The sequence below is a fragment of the Merops nubicus genome, unplaced genomic scaffold, assembly GCF_000691845.1.
Source record: "Merops nubicus isolate BGI_N331 unplaced genomic scaffold, ASM69184v1 scaffold10323, whole genome shotgun sequence".
NCBI classification, from domain to species: domain Eukaryota; kingdom Metazoa; phylum Chordata; class Aves; order Coraciiformes; family Meropidae; genus Merops; species Merops nubicus.
Genome location: NW_008600965.1, coordinates 80,132 through 99,419, shown reverse-complemented (window position 1 = coordinate 99,419; position 19,288 = coordinate 80,132). Strand labels below are relative to the sequence as shown.

General features: G+C 41.2%; 1 protein-coding gene across 1 annotated transcript in view; it reads left to right on the top strand.

Moving 5' to 3' along the window:
- TMTC1 (transmembrane and tetratricopeptide repeat containing 1) overlaps positions 1-19,288 on the top strand; it is an 86,054-nt gene that overhangs the window by 19,924 nt on the left and 46,842 nt on the right. The window contains exon 6 of the mRNA XM_008937842.1: positions 8,998-9,119. Coding sequence (XP_008936090.1) covers positions 8,998-9,119 — 122 coding nt within the window. The remainder of the gene's footprint in view (positions 1-8,997; positions 9,120-19,288) is intronic.

Here is a 19,288-nt window from a genome sequence, read left to right as displayed (position 1 = left end):
AACTAGAGAGAGGACAGTTCTTGGCATATCATCAGGATGATAGTTATTTCTTTGACGTATCATAATAATTCAATGAGCGTGAAAGGAAAATCCTTCAGACTCTTGAAACACCACACTGCATGGCATTTTTAGGTTGTTGCTTAATTAGCAGTGTGATTAAAATGCAGCTTGTCCTGTAGTTGTGGCTCTGAACATATGTGCAGAGTGCACCATGGATCATATTCCGCTTTCTGTGTGATACATGGAGAGCTGATAGCAGAAAAACTCACCAGTGTGCAGTGGGGTAATTCAGAGCAAGTTGATCTGGAAAACTAATTTGAAACAGTAGGTCTTGTACCTGACCAATCTGAGCAAATTTATTGTACCTCATACTGCTTGGTCCTCATCTTGCATTTATACTTCTGACCAGTGCTATGGAGGTACTTCATGGTGTCTCACAGCACTTTCTGCTTGCTCAACAGGAACATGCAATAATATGCAACAGTTTGTTCATGACTCATTGATTTGACATTGATGTCAAATCTGTATGCTCTAGGATATATCTTTTTAAAGAGCACGCTTTGCTGCTGTGTGTGACATTGTTACGTATGGTACAGGAAATGGTGATGATTTTCAAGTTATATTCATTACATGCAACTGAGATATGTATTATTATCTGTTCTTTCATATGCTACAGTTGGTTGTCATTTACTTCAGGTCTAATTTTAAGGTACTTCTGCTTCTACATTTCTCTGCATACTGCTTCTTAGCCAAGACAAGGCATTTTATACCAGATTATTGTGACTAAATTAGTTTGTGCTGTAGTTGGCATCGTATTGCCATTATCTGGTGGTTTATATCTATGAATATCATCTAAGCATGTTCCTCAGTCACTCAACAGACTATATGCCTTAGCTGACAGTGTTTAATACCGTCAAGGAGAGGAACACATTTGCATCTTCTCTTTGTGTGCATGTTTCTGTTGTTTTTGCTAGCACTCATTATGTGTATTCTGTCATGCTATTTACTTTACCCTGTACTCCTGAGACCTTTGCCTTATTTCCTAGATTTGGCATTTCATTAATAAGTCGCAGCTTATGGAACTTTCAGGGCAACAATTGCCTTTTATAATATTCTGTAGTAGTACCAACAGTTAGAAGGTGTGCCTAGCAAAATTCATATGCCACAACACTTCCATAACAATACCTGCTTCAAAGGCACTGCAAGGTGAATAAAACTATTTATTGATGGAGTCTATCTGACAAGCTGGAAACCACAGTCATTTTCATAAAAGGTCCATTTAAAATAAATCCTGCTTTCATTTTCCTGAGGGCCCACTTGAATTCCTTCCACATAGAGAGAAGGTCAGGACTGATGTTCTTAATCCTTATCAGCGAGGTTTTTCTATGCTGCTTCTGTTGTTAATGTTTGCTGCGGGGAGAGAGTAATAAGCCAGAAAGACTGTTTAGTGAAAGCTGGGGGAAAGGGGGAGCTGCTTGCAGGGCCCTGTGTGGCTCTTTCTGCTCCATCGAGTGCAGAAAGCAGATCAGCTCCAGGTCCCTGGTGGGGCTGGAAGAACCACAAAAGCCTTCCCAGGGTGCTTGCTGTGCCAGCCGACCAACAAGCATATGAAGAAACCTTCCTCAGTCTGTCTGTATGCAATTGCCATTCTGAATTTAAAAAGCAGATACAAGAACTATCAAAAAACCTTCTGTATCAGAGTTTTGTTTTGTTTTGTTTTTTTTCTTGATAGATGTTTGAAATTATCAGGTTTGCAATGTGGTACTCAGTATATACAACCATAGCTGAAGTCATTCTGATTTGGCTCACCATGAAGATACTCGGCATCTCACCACATGGGCTCTTAACTCCTGCAGGAGTTTGTCACACTACATAGGTCATTTTTATAGGGGCAGATAGTTCTGCCATTTTCAGAATATTAACACTGAATTACTCTATTTTCAAAAATACTCTTTTTGTTTCTGCCATTTTCTTCTTCTGATTTGAGTTAATATTTCAAGGCCCACTCCAAGCTGAAATGTTTTGGAGTGGCACAATAATAGGGGATGAGGAGGAGGACCACGAAATTCACAGCTGGAGGAGATAATGGTGCTTGTTGTGGCTACTTGCCTTAGTTAAACATTAGGAACTATTTTGTGATTTATTTTGTTTAACTTTCTTTTCAGGATCCTCTTCCATGTTCCCTCTTAAGAGCAGACACACCATGAACAGAGTTGCTTTTCCAAAGATTGTGGTTTTACGTACTGCAAGCAGTGTGCACGTGTTTAAATTTTGCCTTTTTTTTCTCTTTTTTATTTCCTTACATAGTGAAGCAGCCTGCAGTCACAAAATTAAAGGGAAGAGGGAAAAACGACCACAAGATCAAAACCATTATTCTAATTCCTGGAGCAATTTGTGACTTTCCTATTTCCCTTTGGAATGTTCCACTTATCTTTCAAAGATGCATGTGCTCCTGCATCCTGCTCAAATTGGTTTGTCAAGTGGAATTAGAGGTTGCAGGGATTAAGGATTGGGAAAATGAGCTTTTATCTTCACGGAATTTTAGACACCTGGGTAAGAAAGACTGTGAACACATAGCTGAATGGATGGGTATCTGGGGTCTAAGCAGAAAAAGAAGGTGGTAGATATCAAAATTTTATTTTAAGATACTAAAATAAAAACTGAAATATTGATAGTATATAAATACTTCTATACCCTGCTGTGAGTTATGGGATAGGGAGAGGACTACTTTCTGCTTTTATGCAATAACTGAAAGTCTGATTTCCAGAGCTGTTGAGCATCCACGGTTCCCACTGATGTAAATATAGTTTTTAGGGGCATTCAGCATTTCTGAAAAATAGGCTGTTTTACGTAGAGGTACAGACCAAGACATGGTTCCTTCTGGAAACGGAAAGTAAGCGATTTTGTTAAGAGTGGTCTGAGATGCCGAGGATTTCTCTTCAGATGGTGTGGGGTTAGGAAGTCAATGATACTTTTCATGGGTTTTGATTCAGTTTCTGACTGGTGTATGTTTGCACATACACCAGTTCCTGAATAGATGCTGCTGCTGGTGAATTGGAAAGTAGTTATTATTGTTGCAAAATGCTTGAAATGGGATCCATATGTCAACTAGTTAATAAACAGTTGACAGTGATGGTCACAATACCATTGGAAATCTCCGTGGCTTCGGATTATTTGTGAAGTATAAATTTGCTTAGTTCTAGTCATTAGTGACTGTGGGTGATTTTTATCAGAACTAGATGATCACCAAGGAAAATGGAGTTATTTTAGGAAGACAGTGACTTGCTAAGCCTGGCATTCAAGGAGCTGGTGCTACTAAAGAAGCTGGGTTTGGAGGGATTTTTTATGAGAAGAAAGAATAAAACTCCTGATAAATTGTGATTACAGAATTTGTGGCTCTTTTTGTAGGAGCAAGGTAATTACATTTGGTTCCTGAGCCAATTCTGAAGCTGGATAGTTACCTTTTCCTTACCAACTGTTTGAGTTTTTCAGACCATCTGTTGACACCTGACTTATGGCACCATTTGGTTGGAAGTGTTGGCACAGGAAGCAGAGCAAACCAGTCATAGCTCCACAGTGCCCTACTGTTTGGCCACAGAAGATAAAGATATACATGTCCCACCCTCATTTCTGCTGGTGACGTAAAGGAGACCATGCTGATGGTACGTGGAGCATGGTACAGCTCTGCTATGACCTGTCTGTGCCTACACCAGTAAGGTGGGACTTGGGAGCACCCAGTGCTTGCTTCTGCAGATTTTTTTTCCTATGAAGGAATGAATTAACCCCTTAGGGTTAATTCCTGCTTAACTTAAGTCTGCTTTTTATCCTGTTATACATGACTGCAGTGACTTTGGCATGCTTCTAGACAGTCCCTTTTGTATTAATAGATGTAGAAAGTACAAGAATAGGTGGTCGCAGATCCTGACCTTTGCCAGGTGAGATGCTGCCAGTGGTATGGTGCAGGCCAGTGGGGAGCCAGGTTGTCAAGCTACTTGTGGCTTCATGAGTGACTGGTGCAACAGGAATACATGACTTAAGTTGATGTGCAGTCTGCACTAAGGGTTTGCACGTGTGGATGTTAGGAATAAACTGAAGGATTTTCATCCTTTGTGGTTTGCAGACAGTCATACAGCTTCTCTGAATCTGTGTCTCTTATGATGGATAATGCACTTACCTCCTAGGCCTGCAAGCATTTGGAAATGTAATAGCAGTCATTGCTTTTATATAACCGTGCACTACCAACTTTCCTGGACGCCACCTTTTCTGTGCTTGCAGTCAGATGTTCCAAGCATAACATCTCACTGGCTGCAGTGGACCATCCAGAGCTTGCTAGCAGAGGGTGGTCTATGGTTTTGGTAGGAAGGAAGTCTTTACTCCATGGAACTTTTTCTTTTAAATGGTGGAGAGGTGACACTTGCCTCATTCTCGAAATAAACTGTTAGAGGAAGAAATTAAACCCATTTGATTGTCACCTTCCCATCAAACAGGCAAGCATATATAAACACCTTTGGAAATGTTCCAAGGTAGAGCAGAACAGAATTTGCTTGAACTTGTTTGCCTAGCTGCTGTCTTCCCTGAGGTGCAACTTTGTCCAGCTGGGAGGAATGTTTTCCTCACGGCTCCACTTTCAACATCTTAGCCCTTGGAAGTGCCAGGAGATGTGAACATAAGTCCTACCATCACAATGTGGGACTCAATGGATGTGGCACCTCAGATGATTCTCAATGGGAAAAATAGGGAGTTTGCAGTGGGTTTCTTTGAGACCATATTTTATGACAAATATGTTGAAGTGATCTACATACCTCCTGTGCTTGTAGAAGACTTGTGATTTAGATTTGTGTTTTCTTTCAGGAAATATTTATTTGTGGCTCAGGTGTATGTCTTATATGTAATATGGGAAGATCTCTTTCAGTTGTAAACTCAAGACTTTCTTCCTTTTCTCCTTAATTGCCAAGGAAGCAATTTTTGAGATTTATTGCTGTGTTGATGGTTTTTAGCCTTGGAGTGATTCTTTGCTATTTTGTTTGAGATAATGCGACTATTTTTTGCCTTGCCTTTGGGAGAACAAGTAGTGTTTTTCTGTTCTTTGATAAGTCTATGAAAAGTAGCTGGTCAAAAAATTCTTTATTGGTTTTTGGTTTGGTTAATTTTTTTTTTGTGTGTGTTTTGTTGTTGTTTGTTTGTTTGTTGTTACAATATAATGAAGGCCTAACTGAAATTAGATGTAGATATGTATTTGCAAACCCCCAAACTAACTGCTATAAGGAATGCTATTTTGATTTTAAGTTGACTTGTCTTTAACAAAAGGAATCATTCCAAGGTTAATTCAAAGGTGCCTTTTTTTTTTTTTTCCCCAGAGTCTTCTCTGACAGATGGGAAGATTTTTTTTTAATTTCCAAAAGAAAGCAGTATCTTTAAGAGGAAAGGAAGTGTATTTCTCTAAAAGGAATGAAGTGATTTATAATTTCTAGTCTTAGCTTTTTCATTTTAGGGTGAAGGGAAGACAAACAAAATTGTGTACTACTCTCCAAAAGCTTTTATTACTGCTCTTGGCATCTGGAAGATGCAGGTTCTGCCACCTTTAGCTCAGCTATCTCTTAAGCAGACTCAGATGACCAGAGTAGTTAAACCAAATAAATGGTCCAAGATTTCTTTCTCCCTCCTCTCCCTGAAAAATGTAACAAACAATAAATTTTTATTTACTTAAAAAAACACATGGAAGGCATCTCCTATGGCTTGTGTTGGGTGGAAGATTCTGCTGCCCTCCTTTCCTGCAGCCCTACAGTATCAGTCCCTGATGTTCTTATCTATTCTGTCCTGCTTATGTACTCATTTATAGATCTATCAACCCTTCCAGGGGAAGGGGGATTAAAAGGGAATGTGCTAAGTAAATTTTGGTAGGCAAAAAGATAAAGGAGGATATGATGTTGGATGAGACTTGTGCTGTTAGGCTGTAGCTGTCTGTTCTCACCTGTAATACACACGATTCTTTCAATACATCATATTTATGTTTCTCTCCTTTTTTTGTTTCCTCTAAGCTGCCTAGGTGAGCAGATGTTGGCCCTTGCTGAGAAGTCAGGGACAGATGTGTCTTCAGCCTTTGCAAGGCTGGGATGGAAGAATGTGCCCAAGGGTCAGTGCAAAGGCTGATTTTGCTCAGTATCTAGTGGGTCAGTAGAAACTGTTTAGGGAAGTGAGAAATAAGATCTGGCTATGAATAGGGTAACTTTTTCCTCCAGTACGAATTCTGAACTATGAGCAGTCAGTGATTTAGGAATCGCTTGCACCAGAGGCTGCATCCAGGCCATCTTGTTAATGGCCACAGATGAGTTTCAGATGACGAGCCTCTCCTCCTGGGCAGGACCCAGCCACAGGGCCAAGGTATCTTTAAGATCACTTCCAACCCAAATCATTCTCTGATTCTATGAAATAGACAAGTTGCCAGTACAAACTTTGGAAAAAATAATGGCTAGATAGAGAAAAATCAAACTGAGCTCTGGAGTGGCTGTAGTACGAGTGCAGGAGTTTGACCTGCTGGCATGCAGGCAGGGCCATGCATAACGCACAGTGAGCTGAAGCATGGCCTTCGAGGATAAACTCTTCACAAAAGCCTCTGTCTGAACCAAATGCTTTTAAAAGGGTGCTGCCAGATATTTTTTGTTTCAGAAATAAGTAGCACCACAGAGGGCTCTGCTCCATGAGGCTGGTTTGTGAGTGCTGGGTTCCTGTCTTTGGGCCCTGCCCAGAGGACTGAGCTGGCAACCCTCAGTGGGATTAGTCTAAAGCTGTGACTTATGGAGGGAGAAAGGGTGCACAATACCATTTCCTCCTCCATCTGAGCTAATTCCTACATTTTCCTCTTTCCCGTTTGATGTACAGGTTTTATTTGTCTTTCTCCAGCATTCAGTTTCCTTTGCTCATCTCCAATGCTGCAGCCTTGAATAACACTGTGTTCTTCCTGGAGATGTTAACTAGAGGTTGCTTTCCCAATTATTAACTTAATGAACAACTGCAGAAATACTTGATAGCTGGTTCATTTGAAAGCAAGACCACATCTTAGAGACAGTGAACATTTTATTTATTAGCAGTGCACTCCTTTTGGCCCAACACACCTTCTTGTGCCTCTGGGTGTTTGTGGTTAGAGACCTGTGGTAGAGTGGTGGCAGCAAATGAGCACCATAATTATGCCAGACGAGGTGGGAAAGGAGCATCAAATGACAGGAGAGAAATGGAGTATATGTCCAGAGCTGGGTGGGAGGGAAGTTGTAGTTGAGATAGGGCTGATAATTTGCATTCAGAGTTGAGAAATAATTTTTAATTTTTTTTTTTTTTTAATTGTAATTACAAGACAAAATGACCATTACTGAGTATGTCAGCTCATCAGATTAATGGATTGGTGTCAGCTTCAGCTCTGGGAATAAGGTATTTTAGGTGCAGTTTTGACTGCAAGAAGGCACTAGTAACTGTGATTCCAAGACACTGAAAAAGCAGGTGATAGAAACAGGTAACTGTGGTGATATTTAAAGCAAATTTTGATAAAGAAGTCTGGAGATGTGAGTTTTGCTCCCATCTCTGCGTTGTGTTTCCTCTTCGAGTCAGAGGAAGCCAGTGCACTTTTTTGTGATCTTGTGGTCCAGTCCCTCTAAAGTGACATCAGAGCCTCCATTTTGGTACCCATAGAAAATGTTAATTCTCTTTCTCGCAGAATAGGATGAATATATTTTAATACTGGGACTTCTGAATTTCAGCCACTGCCTAGGCCAGCAGTCTGTAGCTGTGCAAGAGCAAGGCAGGTTGTACTGCTTGGCCCCACATGGTTGATCAGGCTCTGTTCCTCTACTCAGAAATCATGTGCAACATTTCTAAATTCAGGTCGCTCCAGTAAAGAGGAGTCAATTTGCTTTCCAAAGTTGAGAAATTGCCTGCAACAATTAGAAAGCGCTGCAGCCGTTCAGTGATTCTGGCTGCATCTGTTTGCAGGTGTGGGGGAGCTCTTCTCCCCGTGGCTGCGGATGGGCGCTGTGGCAGCTGGGGGGGAGCCCTCTTGCAGGGCAAGGGAGCACAGATGTCTGCCTGGGAGATTTCACAGACCTAATGCCACACTTCTGTTAGCCTGATGCCGTTCTTTGAGATCATTAACAGAAAGCGTGAGCTGATTCAGCCTCTTGGGCTGGAGCTAAGTCTGAAATTCAGCTTGCCCGGGGAGGATTTGGTCTCTCTGTGGCAGCAACAGTGGCTGCTGCTGATCACGGCATCCTGAGAGGCTTGTGTTGGCCATGCAGATCACAGTTATTTTGAATTCCATGTGGCAATTCGATTTCTCCTCGGAGTGAGTCAGTATTAAAGTGAGCTCAAGTGAAGGGCATTAACTAAGCCTCAAGTAAAAGACATTCGTTTTAATATATACTGTGTCTCAATTTTCCAACTCTGTATGACTATAAAGACCTTGTGTGCAAAAGTATCATTTCAAGTTTAGATACTGTCTTGAAAGGGAGAAAATGACTGCATTAATGTGCCATTTGGGGCTAGTTTTCTGTACACAAAATGCGACTGAACAGCTTTTTCTCAGTTAAACATTTAGGATTGAACACAGCAGTCTGTATGTATGTGATATACATTTGTTTATTTATATGCAGCCACACTGTGCTAGACGTGCTAATGTATGCATTCACTCTATTCTATACTTACCTATTACCAATATGGAGTATATTTTTAAGTACTACCTATGCCATCTCAAAAGAGCTGCATACACCAGAGCTGACCTTGGAAAAGGTACCAAGGGTAATAATATACACTGTAGATAGTGTGTTTTTCACTTTCTGGTCATATTGGAAGCACAAACTGTGTCAATATGGAAAAAAAAAATATTTTAAATGCAAAATGTGGAAAATGTTAATCTAACTTGCTTCTTTTGAGATTCTTATCAAAGGAGAAAGTTAGTGGTGAATTTAGTTGGATTTTTTTAGTTGATATTTGTTTAATTTTGTGTTATTGCAGAAACTGGAACACAAAGAAGTTTTGGTTGGCTTGTTGTTCCTGGTTTTCCCATTCATCCCAGCCAGCAACCTCTTCTTCAGGGTGGGATTTGTGGTGGCAGAGCGAGTCCTTTACATGCCGAGGTAACTACTGCAGTTGAATTCCTTTCTAATGAGACCACAATCCCATTTTAGGAATGATTGTTTTTTCCCTTTTACAATACTTCAAACATTATATTGCTGATCAGTGTGTTCTCTGCCTTTGATTTTTGGCATGATAGCATGAGAGATTTTACAGTTGGTTGAGAGCAGATTGCTTGGCAGGAGCAAAGCTACCCAAAATCGTTTCCTTTTTTTTTCTTTAACACAGATTTTTTTGGTGTGTTTGAAATGGCTCAATGCACAGATGAAGCATTGTTTCTTGAGGATTGTCATCCAGGATGTTTTTTTTTGGTAGTATTATCAACTTCAGCTGTCCAGTGTCTTTACCTTAAGGACAACAGCTGAAAAGTTGGTGTGTTGTATTTTTATTGTGGCATTGCTCAGCTTTCTCACTACATTAGGTGTTCAGCAAAACCAAAAGTAACTAACTATTGCTGTCTTAAAAGGCTGCTGGCTTCAGTTGTGGAATTTGTGCATGGTCTGCTGCTTGTAAACTATTGACTGCATACACATCTAAGAGTGGAGGTTTTCCAATTGTTGAAGAGGATGAGGAAAATACAGCCACATGTCTGTCTCTTAGCCTCTGCTATGGGATTTCCTTCAGCAGTCTGGGTGCTTCCAGTTGCAGTTACTCAAGGATGACTTTGAGGTGTTACTTACGACACCTCCACAGTATCCAGACCAAAGGCTGCAGAGGCAGTCAGAGGTCATTCATCCAAGGTGCACTAAACCACTGCCTGTTTATCAGACTGGCAGGGTGGCTGAAGTTGGAAGGGACCTCTGGAGGTCATCTGGTCCAACTGCCTTGCTCAGGCAGGATAGGCTACAGGCAGTTGCCTGGGACCGTGTACAGACAGCTTTTGAATGTCTCCAAGAAGGGAGACTCCACTACCTCACTGGGCAACCTGTGCCAGTGCAGTTCCTTCCAGCCATGAGCATAACTGGTCATTCTTGGGTGCTGCAAGTCAGAAAGCCCAATTCTACCCTCAGGTGCAGAGAGTCACCATCTGTTCTCTAATGGGAACTGTCATTGTGGATCTGTTGACAAAGCACAAGTCCTCTAGATTACTTTGTGATAGCTGAAACAGTGGTTTTATTCCACAAAACATTTACATTTTATTCCTCAGAAAATGTGGAGCCAAAATTCCTAAGAAAAATATTTATAGCCGGTCTTTTGCAAAGCTGTATGCATATTCTGATCATCATTTGTATAAGTACTATCACAAAAGGGCTGCTCATTGGTGTAAAACTCGGGCTGTGTAAGAGCTGTTGCATTTACTACAAGCTTCTTATGCAGCTAAGCTATAAGTCTGTGCTCTGCTATGTACTGACAAGCTTTTTTGGGTCAAATCCTGCTGACTTTATTCACATCACTAGCCCTGCTTTTGTTTGCTGACAGCATACCTGAAAGTATAGTGAGTGAAAGTTGTCCCTTGGAGTTATTTTGCAAACAATACCCTCAACTAATGGATCTTGCGTCATTTCAAATTAACTTGGAAATCAGATTGCTTTAAATTCATGTAACAGAAAATGAGGAAACACATGAAAGCGCAAAGCTATTAAGGAAACAGTCAGCTGAACGTAGGGTTGTGTTGAGTGGTTGCATTTCTGAATCTCAAAAGAATAACTGCAGAAAATACTTCAGCTGTCAGCAGTTCCTTGCCCTCCTCCAGATGAGACTGCTGAAATAATGAGAGGAGGGGCAATGAAGAAGAAAAAAAGATATGTTTGTGCAGAGAAAATTAATCAGTGTTAACACGTGTGCATATAGTTTGTGTAATGCTTTTCATCTCCCTGAGGGCTTTGCAAATATATGACCTACAAAGTAGGTAATCGATAGTTGCTGCTTTTTTTCCAGGCAGGAAAACTGAGGCAGAAGGATTGAATGATTTCTCTGGAGTAAGTCTGTGTCAAAGTCCCTGGGTCTCATACTTCGCTCAGATCACTCATGTCCTGATTTGCAATGCTTGGTTTTTGCGTTCACCCCAGGATGGCAGTCAGCTGGCCTGAAAAAGTAAGGCAAGCTGTGGTAGTTTGTGGGAGAGGCAGGCAGTTCCCCTCCAATGGATCTGGAGAAAGCTGAGCTTTGGCTCTGAGCTTCCAAGAAATGACCTCTCTTACATCCTCCAGGTGCATAATGACATAAGTGGTGAGGAGACTTCTATGAACATGCATGACTACGGCAGAACAAAAATAACGACTGTTGGGTTTATTTTCCCCTTGGAAGCACGGCAGTTTAATAATGATGGCTTTAGGAAGGGCTTGTGTTCTGTATTTAGAACAACCTTGGCAGTTTTCTTCTGTTACATCTTGAAAAGGGCTTTTCCTATCCTTGACCAGTCCTTCTCCGACTCCTTTAGCCAGTCAGAGGTTGTTGTTCAGCTTTATTTAGACGAGAGTCCTCAATTAGATGGAAAGGACTGGTTGATCTATGATTTTGGGCAGATGCTGGAAGGTGCTTTGCTACATCTGTTTCAAGTAGTAGCATTTTGTTAATATTTATGGATGTGTTAGTTGAGTACGTGTGTCACAGCCTGAAGTCCTAATTCAGTACTGGTCAGTAGTTACCTGGGAAAAATGTCAAGCATTTTCTTTTCAATAAAAGTTAAGTAAGGACTCAAGGATTTATGTAAAAGATGTTCTAAATAGAAAGGAACAAGGATGTCTAATTATATGTCTGGGCCTTGCCTTCTGGGGATTGATGGGTATTTGGAACAATTCCTCTTCTGTCTGCAGCCGTGCCTTGGGGGAGAGGGATATAAGCTAAGGCAAAATGGTTGAATGCTCTCTTTAATTAACTCTAGGAAACCAGAAATATGTGGAGAAAATAGTTCTTGTATTTAGTTTTCATTTGAAAGTTACAAGCATGTATTTGTTTAAACCACGAATTTCAATAATAATATTACCTTAGCCTGAAAAATTCCATAGGAAAACAATTTATTCTTTCAACTTTTCATTTTCATTTTCATTTTGTTGTTGTTTGCTTACCCTTAAGAGGGGAAAACTTGTTTTCAGGAGGGCTAAGGGTGTGAAATACATATCTTAGGAGGGGTGGATAGGATACAGTTTTCCAAAGAGGCATCATAATAAATAGCTGGATCAGTTAAAGACTTAAACCAATACAGGTTTTTCTGTCTTCAAAATGTAGATGTAATTATTCTTACTGTACATCTGCTGATGCTGCTCAAAACACCACAGGCAGCCTAACTCTTTGAAAATCCAGAATGGCTATGTGTATCCAGTTATTCTGAGCTGTGAGCAACTTGTCTGTACTTAAACAGGAGCGCTAGCTCTTCCTCTGTGTTGCCCTTCATCAGGCAGAAGCCAGAGCAGCCATGGAAGTGCTTGGGCCATCCAGGAGGTGTTTGCCCTACTGATGTACCAGCAGAGCTGGGGTGCTGTCATCTTATGGGATCAGACCTTTCCTACCAGAGCAATTTCCATGTTTTCCTCATCTTCCACTACAACCCTGATAGCAGTGGCTCCTGGCTGGGCTGCTATATCATAGCTGGAAAACTTAAGCTGTTTTCAGAACCTCATATGAACCAACAAATCAACCAAAACACTGCTGTGTGGCTTATTTCCAATTTGCTGAAAGCAGTAGGGAATCCAGTCATACCTGCACCATTTTTATGGCAACTCATTCATAGTGGATATTGCAATGAGTGAGTTGCAGAGTGCACAGTTACTCTGTCCCAGCACAAGCAATTAGGGGTTTTGTCATGAGCTCACTCCTATATGCAGGGTGGCATTTGCCTCAGTCTCTCTCAAAATGTACAGGAAAGCCAGCATTTAACAAAAAAAAGGGCACTTGTGTTTTTCAGGAACTTAACACCAGGTGTTAAAGCTTTCCCCATGCCATATCAATGCAGGGACCATATGAATTTTTGCCTTCGCATAGAGCATGTTTTTGATTCTTTGTGGTAATGTACTCATTCCAATTAGCGTAATTTCAGACATTATTAACTTTTGTAATTGGAAAAGAAAAAAAAGAACCTAGTAGATAGTGGAATCATGTATAATGTTTATGAATCTGAGTATCCCTGAGCAGAAGGCCCCTTTGCTTACAAGGCAGCCAGTTGAGGATGGGACTTACTGGAGCTTCTCTCTTCTGGGAGCATGTTTTGCTCTCCACGTGATCTTGATTTTCTTAAAGGCCAGTTGTGTAATGGCATGGTGATGTGTTTTCAGCTTCCTTTGCCACCTCTTTCTTTAATGTTATTTGAATCTACAAGTTCACCATGAGCTGAATTCCTGTTTACCTATTCAGAATTCCTTCAGTATTAGATCAGATTCCATAAGGGATCATCTGTTTTATAGAAGAAGCTTCTCTTTTCAATTGGAGTCAAACCCTGATCCCAGTGAAGTCGGCAATGAAAGTCCCGTTGACTCCATGGAGCCAGTTAATCTGCTCCCCGGTCTGAATACAGCAACTTAATTAAGCTTTTTGCCTGCTTTCAAGTTAAATCCACATTTAGGACTTGGATATAAGATCCAACTTACACCTGTTCCATTTACTTAAAAACCCCATGATTTCAATGCCTTAGTCTATTGATGCTGCCCCTGTGAAGGCCATGGAGCAGCTGAAAGTTCAGAAGGAGCAAACTGGATTATATTCCCTGTAATTTGGTGGTGAACCTGAGAGTACTGGGAGGGCACTATGTGATAGCAGTGAGAGAGACCCCAGCCCTAGCCTGGTCCCTCTTTACCATGAGGGGTGTCTGTCCCTGCTCCAGGGCATCAATTCAAGCTACAGTCTGCAAAATTGAGGTGAGGAGATTGGGACTTCAGCTGAGGCGAGTGATTCTGGTTCTGCTTCCCTATCTATTAAATAGGGATATTAACTCCACTCTGCCCTTCAGAAGGGGCAGAGAGAGTTCTCATTAATTAATGAGAATTAACTGCTTGTAGGAAAGGCTAAGTGCTGCAAGCAGCTACCTTTCAGATGCTTATCCAAATTTAAGCTCCTAGCTTTTGAAGGCTTGCCCTCCTATTTCCTATTCCACTTTAAGGAGAAATCAAAGCAGTCATCCTCTGTTAATGCAGACAAGAAATTCTGAGATGCTAGTGCCATATATTTTGGCAAAAGACAGTTAAGGCATAGGAATAAAAGCTGAAATGATTTTGCAAAGCTGAAAAAGATTAGCTCATGGCACATTTGGTTTAAGCTGCAGTCTTGTGCTATTTTAACTAAATTTAAAATGCTTTTGAGAAACATTGCGTTTTGGCCACATACAGTCAATTTGTGAAATTTGTGTGTGCTAAATTTGTGTGGAATATGAGCATTAATGGCCATACCTGAAAGATATTTTTTTTTTTTTTTTTGTGATCTAGCAGGTTAAGGGGAAAACCCTTCAAATACATTTATTCTGCTCTTTAAAATAATACAGATATGTAAGGGTATTGCTTTTAAAACCAGTAATAAATTAATGTGCTCTTGTGGAAATAATCTAATTGGTCATGTTGATTAAAAGAGTACAAGGGTATATGATGTCTTTAAGAAGATGCTTTGTGAAATTTAAGAGGAAATACTTCCTTATATGAAGTTTTTGGAGACACGTGATGGAATTGAATGGGAAATTATATCCCTGCTAAAGAATTCCAGAAGTTATTACAGTATTTTAATTAAAACTGTACTATACAGACCCTTCACCAGTAAAGTATATAAGACTTAGGGAAATTTCTGTGGAGTCCCCATGGAATTATGCTGGATTTTTAATTTACAAAATGTTTTCTTTCCATGATGCATATAGTAACCAAAAGCCTAAAACCTTTCCGTATTACCTGTAAGTATTTCAGATAGGAATCTGTTGGAAGTGAAATCCTGGACTCAAACTCTCTAATGAAGGGAGTTTGTTTATCATGTGACTCATTGGAAGGGAAGGGAATCGTGTCCAAATGTTAAATAGACATTCAAATGTTAGCAAAATCATTCAATTCTAGTCTATATTTTCTCCCTAGTAAGGAAAATAAGAGTTCCTGCATTTTCTCTTGTTGCATCATGTTCTGACTAGAGGACCACATTGCTAGTGGAGGTAAATCATTTTGATGACTTAGCCATCATGTCTAAGTGTCTTTAATATAGGCCTGCGTAGCTTTTAATTTAGAGCCAAGGACAAAGTCTAACACTAACTTATAAGATACCTTTCCAAATTAGATGTATTCTGCCAGTGCTTATGGTTCTCTATGTCTTTGTATTATGACTTGCAGACCTTATTCCAGGAAAAGGCCCCTTAATTCTGGTGAAAAATTGACATTTTATTCAGCAGACTCAGTAGTAGGTTAAGTATGCTGCCAGTTACTTGATTGTCACATTGATATTTCGAAGCTTTGAGGCTTATTTTTTTCCAGTGTGATTTATTTTGTATGTTAAATGTACCATGATAGTTGTCCTGAAATCTTTTCAAACTTCTAGTAGCTAAGAAAAAAAAAAAGATATTAATTCCATGTCATCTTACTGGGAGATACACAATTCAAACAATGGTTTTCCCTTTGTCCCCAAAATTCAGTACCAGAGGTGCATAGTGAAAGCTGCTGTCTGTGTGTGACAGAAATGCACCCTGCACCTTCCTTCCTTTTGGAGGTTAGTCCAAAAATGTGATACAACATCTTCCCGTTGAAAATATGACATTTTAATTTACCCAAAGCTTTTTGCCAAGATGTGCTAACTACAGTGAAACTTCAGATAAAAGTGTTGGAAACAAACGACTTCTCCAACCCAAGATGATGTTTATGGTCAAAAGGACATGAACAATAGAAGTGGACAGTTGGATAGATGTGATCCAGAATTGCTTCTTTGCAGAGGGAACGCTCATCCAAGAGTTGGGACATCAAAGTCCTTCTGCCACACACCAGCATTTTTCCAGGATCATTAGTGCTGGATCTATACCCTGCTGGGTCACTTGGTGGTGGCAGTTTGATCCAGACCTGATCTAGGCCCACACTTGCATTCCTGGCAAAAGAACAACTTGCTGAATTTAGGCTAGCCTTGTACCAGCTTCGAGAGAAAATCTTGATGCAGCAGTAAGGTTGGCAGCACAAAGTAAACTTCTCAAAATTTCTGGAATACATTTGGACTAGTGGAGTGTGGTTATTCCAGAACAGCGCTTGGGTGGCACCACCTGCTTTGTTGGCAGGAGGATTTTGGGGACCCAAACTCGGAGCCCTACAAGAGCACTCACTCACTGCATCTCCATCTCCCAGCCTGATGTGGTGCAGTGGTTTAAATCTGGGTGGTCCAGGTGACAGCGACCCTGACTTCTGAGTTTCTGGCTGTTTTGGGTGACCTGGGTGCCAACTAATACCCACATAGAAATACACTTTTTTTTTTCCAGATGAAAATATATTTTAAAGTCCATATTTTATCCTGGCCCAAAATACTTCCAACCTTGGAAAACTTGACATTTTTCATAAATCATTGTCTTTGCTACCCTGCCAGCACTGCTCATCGCCAGAGCTCCATGTCTGAGAGTGCTTTCGGGGGCAGAAAGAGCCACCCTGGCCATGCTTTCTGTTTGCCAGTGATCGTTCCACATCTGACTGCTCCACCCACAGTGAGGCAGGAGCAGCCCACCTGCCGTGCCAGGAACGCTTTTCCCAATCAATTACTCCCCATTAGAGAAGTGTGAGCACAGCCGATGAGTTGAATGGGATCAGACTGACTTTTTCCCCTGCAGCAACAGCCCTGCCTGCAAGTTGCATTTCAGCTGACTTTGGCTCTTCCTCTCAGTGTGTTTCCTCAGCTCAGGCTGCTGAGCTGGAGCAGCTTGGGCTGGAAGCTTGAAAAAGTGTGTTGTGCCAGGTAACATATGTATGGCACTGGAGCTAGGGAAGCTTGTGGAGAACTATAAAACCCAGAGAATCAAATGTTTGTGTTCAGCATTTGGACCTGGCAGGTGTCCTGGTTCCGTGTAGAAAGGGGTTCAGGGCAGGACCTACACGGAACAGAACTATGTACTTGCCTCTCCCCCCCCCCCGAGAGAGAGAGACACTTTGGAAAAAAAAATGAAGTATCTTGTTCAACAAGGAACAGAAAACGAAAAAAGGGAGGTAAGGAAAATAATATATACAAAGATTAGGGGAATAATACAAAAAATAAAATATACAAAACCCTCAGAAATGGTTCCAGGGTCCCACGGAGTGAAAGGAGAACTTTCCTCTCCAAGCTCCAAGGCAGGAGTGAAATAAGAAACCACTCCCTGCCTCTTATCAGAGTGTGTGTGGGAAGGGGAGGGAATACAATGGTTTCACCCCCACCCGGGGTCCTCCCAGTTGCTGGAAGGTCATGACCCCATTCCAAGCCTCAAACCACAACACAGGAGACACTGTTTTTCTCCAGGCTGCATTCCCTGCTCTCTGAAGGGCAGCAGCAGAGTATGCACTTAGTTTAAGTCATGAATGCAAGGGTTAAACTTACTTCAGAGCAGCTTGAAAAGTGAGGGTTAGTTTTTATGGAGGGAAAGGGATTCATCTTATGTAAGTGCTGGAAATCAAGAAAGGAGCTTTGCAGCCCAGAAAGAGCCTCCAGGGTGAAATGTCAAAGCCAAGTGCATTTTCTGGTCTCAGTATAGTTTTGAGATAATCCCTTTTGTTGCATTAACGGCCCCTGAACAGGGCAGTACTTTTTCCATGCTTTCACAGGCTGCTTATGGGCAACTCTTTTCCTAACTAATATGTATGTATGTATGCATCTGGATTCTTATCTGGGCTGAGCTCTGAAATCTGGAGTAACTTCTTAGATGGAATCAGTGGATTTACTCCAAGTTCACTTGCCTGTAGTTGAGATTAAATCAGCTTTAAAAAAAACCCCCAACCACTTCACAAGATTTAACATCCCCAAAATAACCATTAAAACGTGTGAGGAAGGCATCTTTTCTGCATAGTTTCTTGTGTGCTTTTTAACTCCTGAGCTTACAGCCCTACCTGAGCGTGTTAGAAAAGGCTGGGGCTGCAGTGCTGGTGTCTGGGCTGGCTTCCTCTTGCACTGCAGTGCCTCCAAACTACAGTGCTCAGTCTGCTCTGCCCACACACTCCTCCGTGGAGTGGAGACCTGTGCAGTGTGAAGTTGCAGCTCAGAAAATATAGTCAGATGTGTGACTAGAATGTGCCTCCGTTTTCAGGGGGTTTCTGCAGCAGTAAGTCTCCAAGCAGTTTCTGGAGGAGGTAAGATGGTTTCTGAGGCAGGCAGATTGCTGTAGCAGAGAATCTTGATAATCTTAGGCCACAGCACTAACCACACATCTTGGATTAGATGCCATCACCAAGAACCAAATGCAGTGAAGCTGTTTCTGACTTTTACTAAAAAGTAAGAGTCCTGATCCAGAGAGAGAGAGAGAGAGAGGAGCTGTGTGTAAACATGGTCAGGAACAGCTTTGCCTTGGGAAAGGAGCTATAATGGCTAAAGAAAAGGTTGAATTTGTGATGTAATGGCCCAAGAAGTGTTTGCGGGTATCATGTATTGTCTGTTTTGGCTCTTGTTTTTTGCACATGCAGTGCCCATGGGAAACAGGGGCTGTTTGCCACCTCATTCCAATTTGCTTGCGCTTCCTATCATTTCATTGCCTTGCAGGTAGAACAATATTAACAAACCACAGAAATTAGAGATGGAAATCTGTCACTGCAGAGCTCCCTGCTGCAGTCTGCCAGAAACACACAGCAATGATGGCAAGGGTTCACCTGCCGAGGGCAGCCCTCCCCTCACTGCAATTCAGGACATGCCTAAAGTACCACTTTAGTACTGCAGGAGTCTGAAACGCAAGGAATTGTGAAAATGTTGGCCTGTTGGTTCATGTACTGAGCTCTCCTGCTGTGTCACTAAGTTTGTGAAACCACAGGTTCTCCTGTAATAACTGTGCTTATTGTGAGCCTACAGAAAAACTATTACCATCTTAACCTGTTGGGCTGTTCCTCAGATCCTGCTTCGCATTTAGCCCTGGGGACCAAGCTGGCATGGACTTCTGACAGCAGGGAACAGTTGCTGCAGCAGGCTGTTGCTTATTCTACAAAAAAAAAATGAAAAAGAAAAGAAAAAAAAGCTTAAAAGTTTTACAGTAGTCTGGTGGAAAATGGACTTAAAAAAATAATAGTGTGTTGAGGATTTTGCTTGTTTCCCATTGTTTTGTTTTGGCTACAAAGTATTAAAAAAAGTGCTT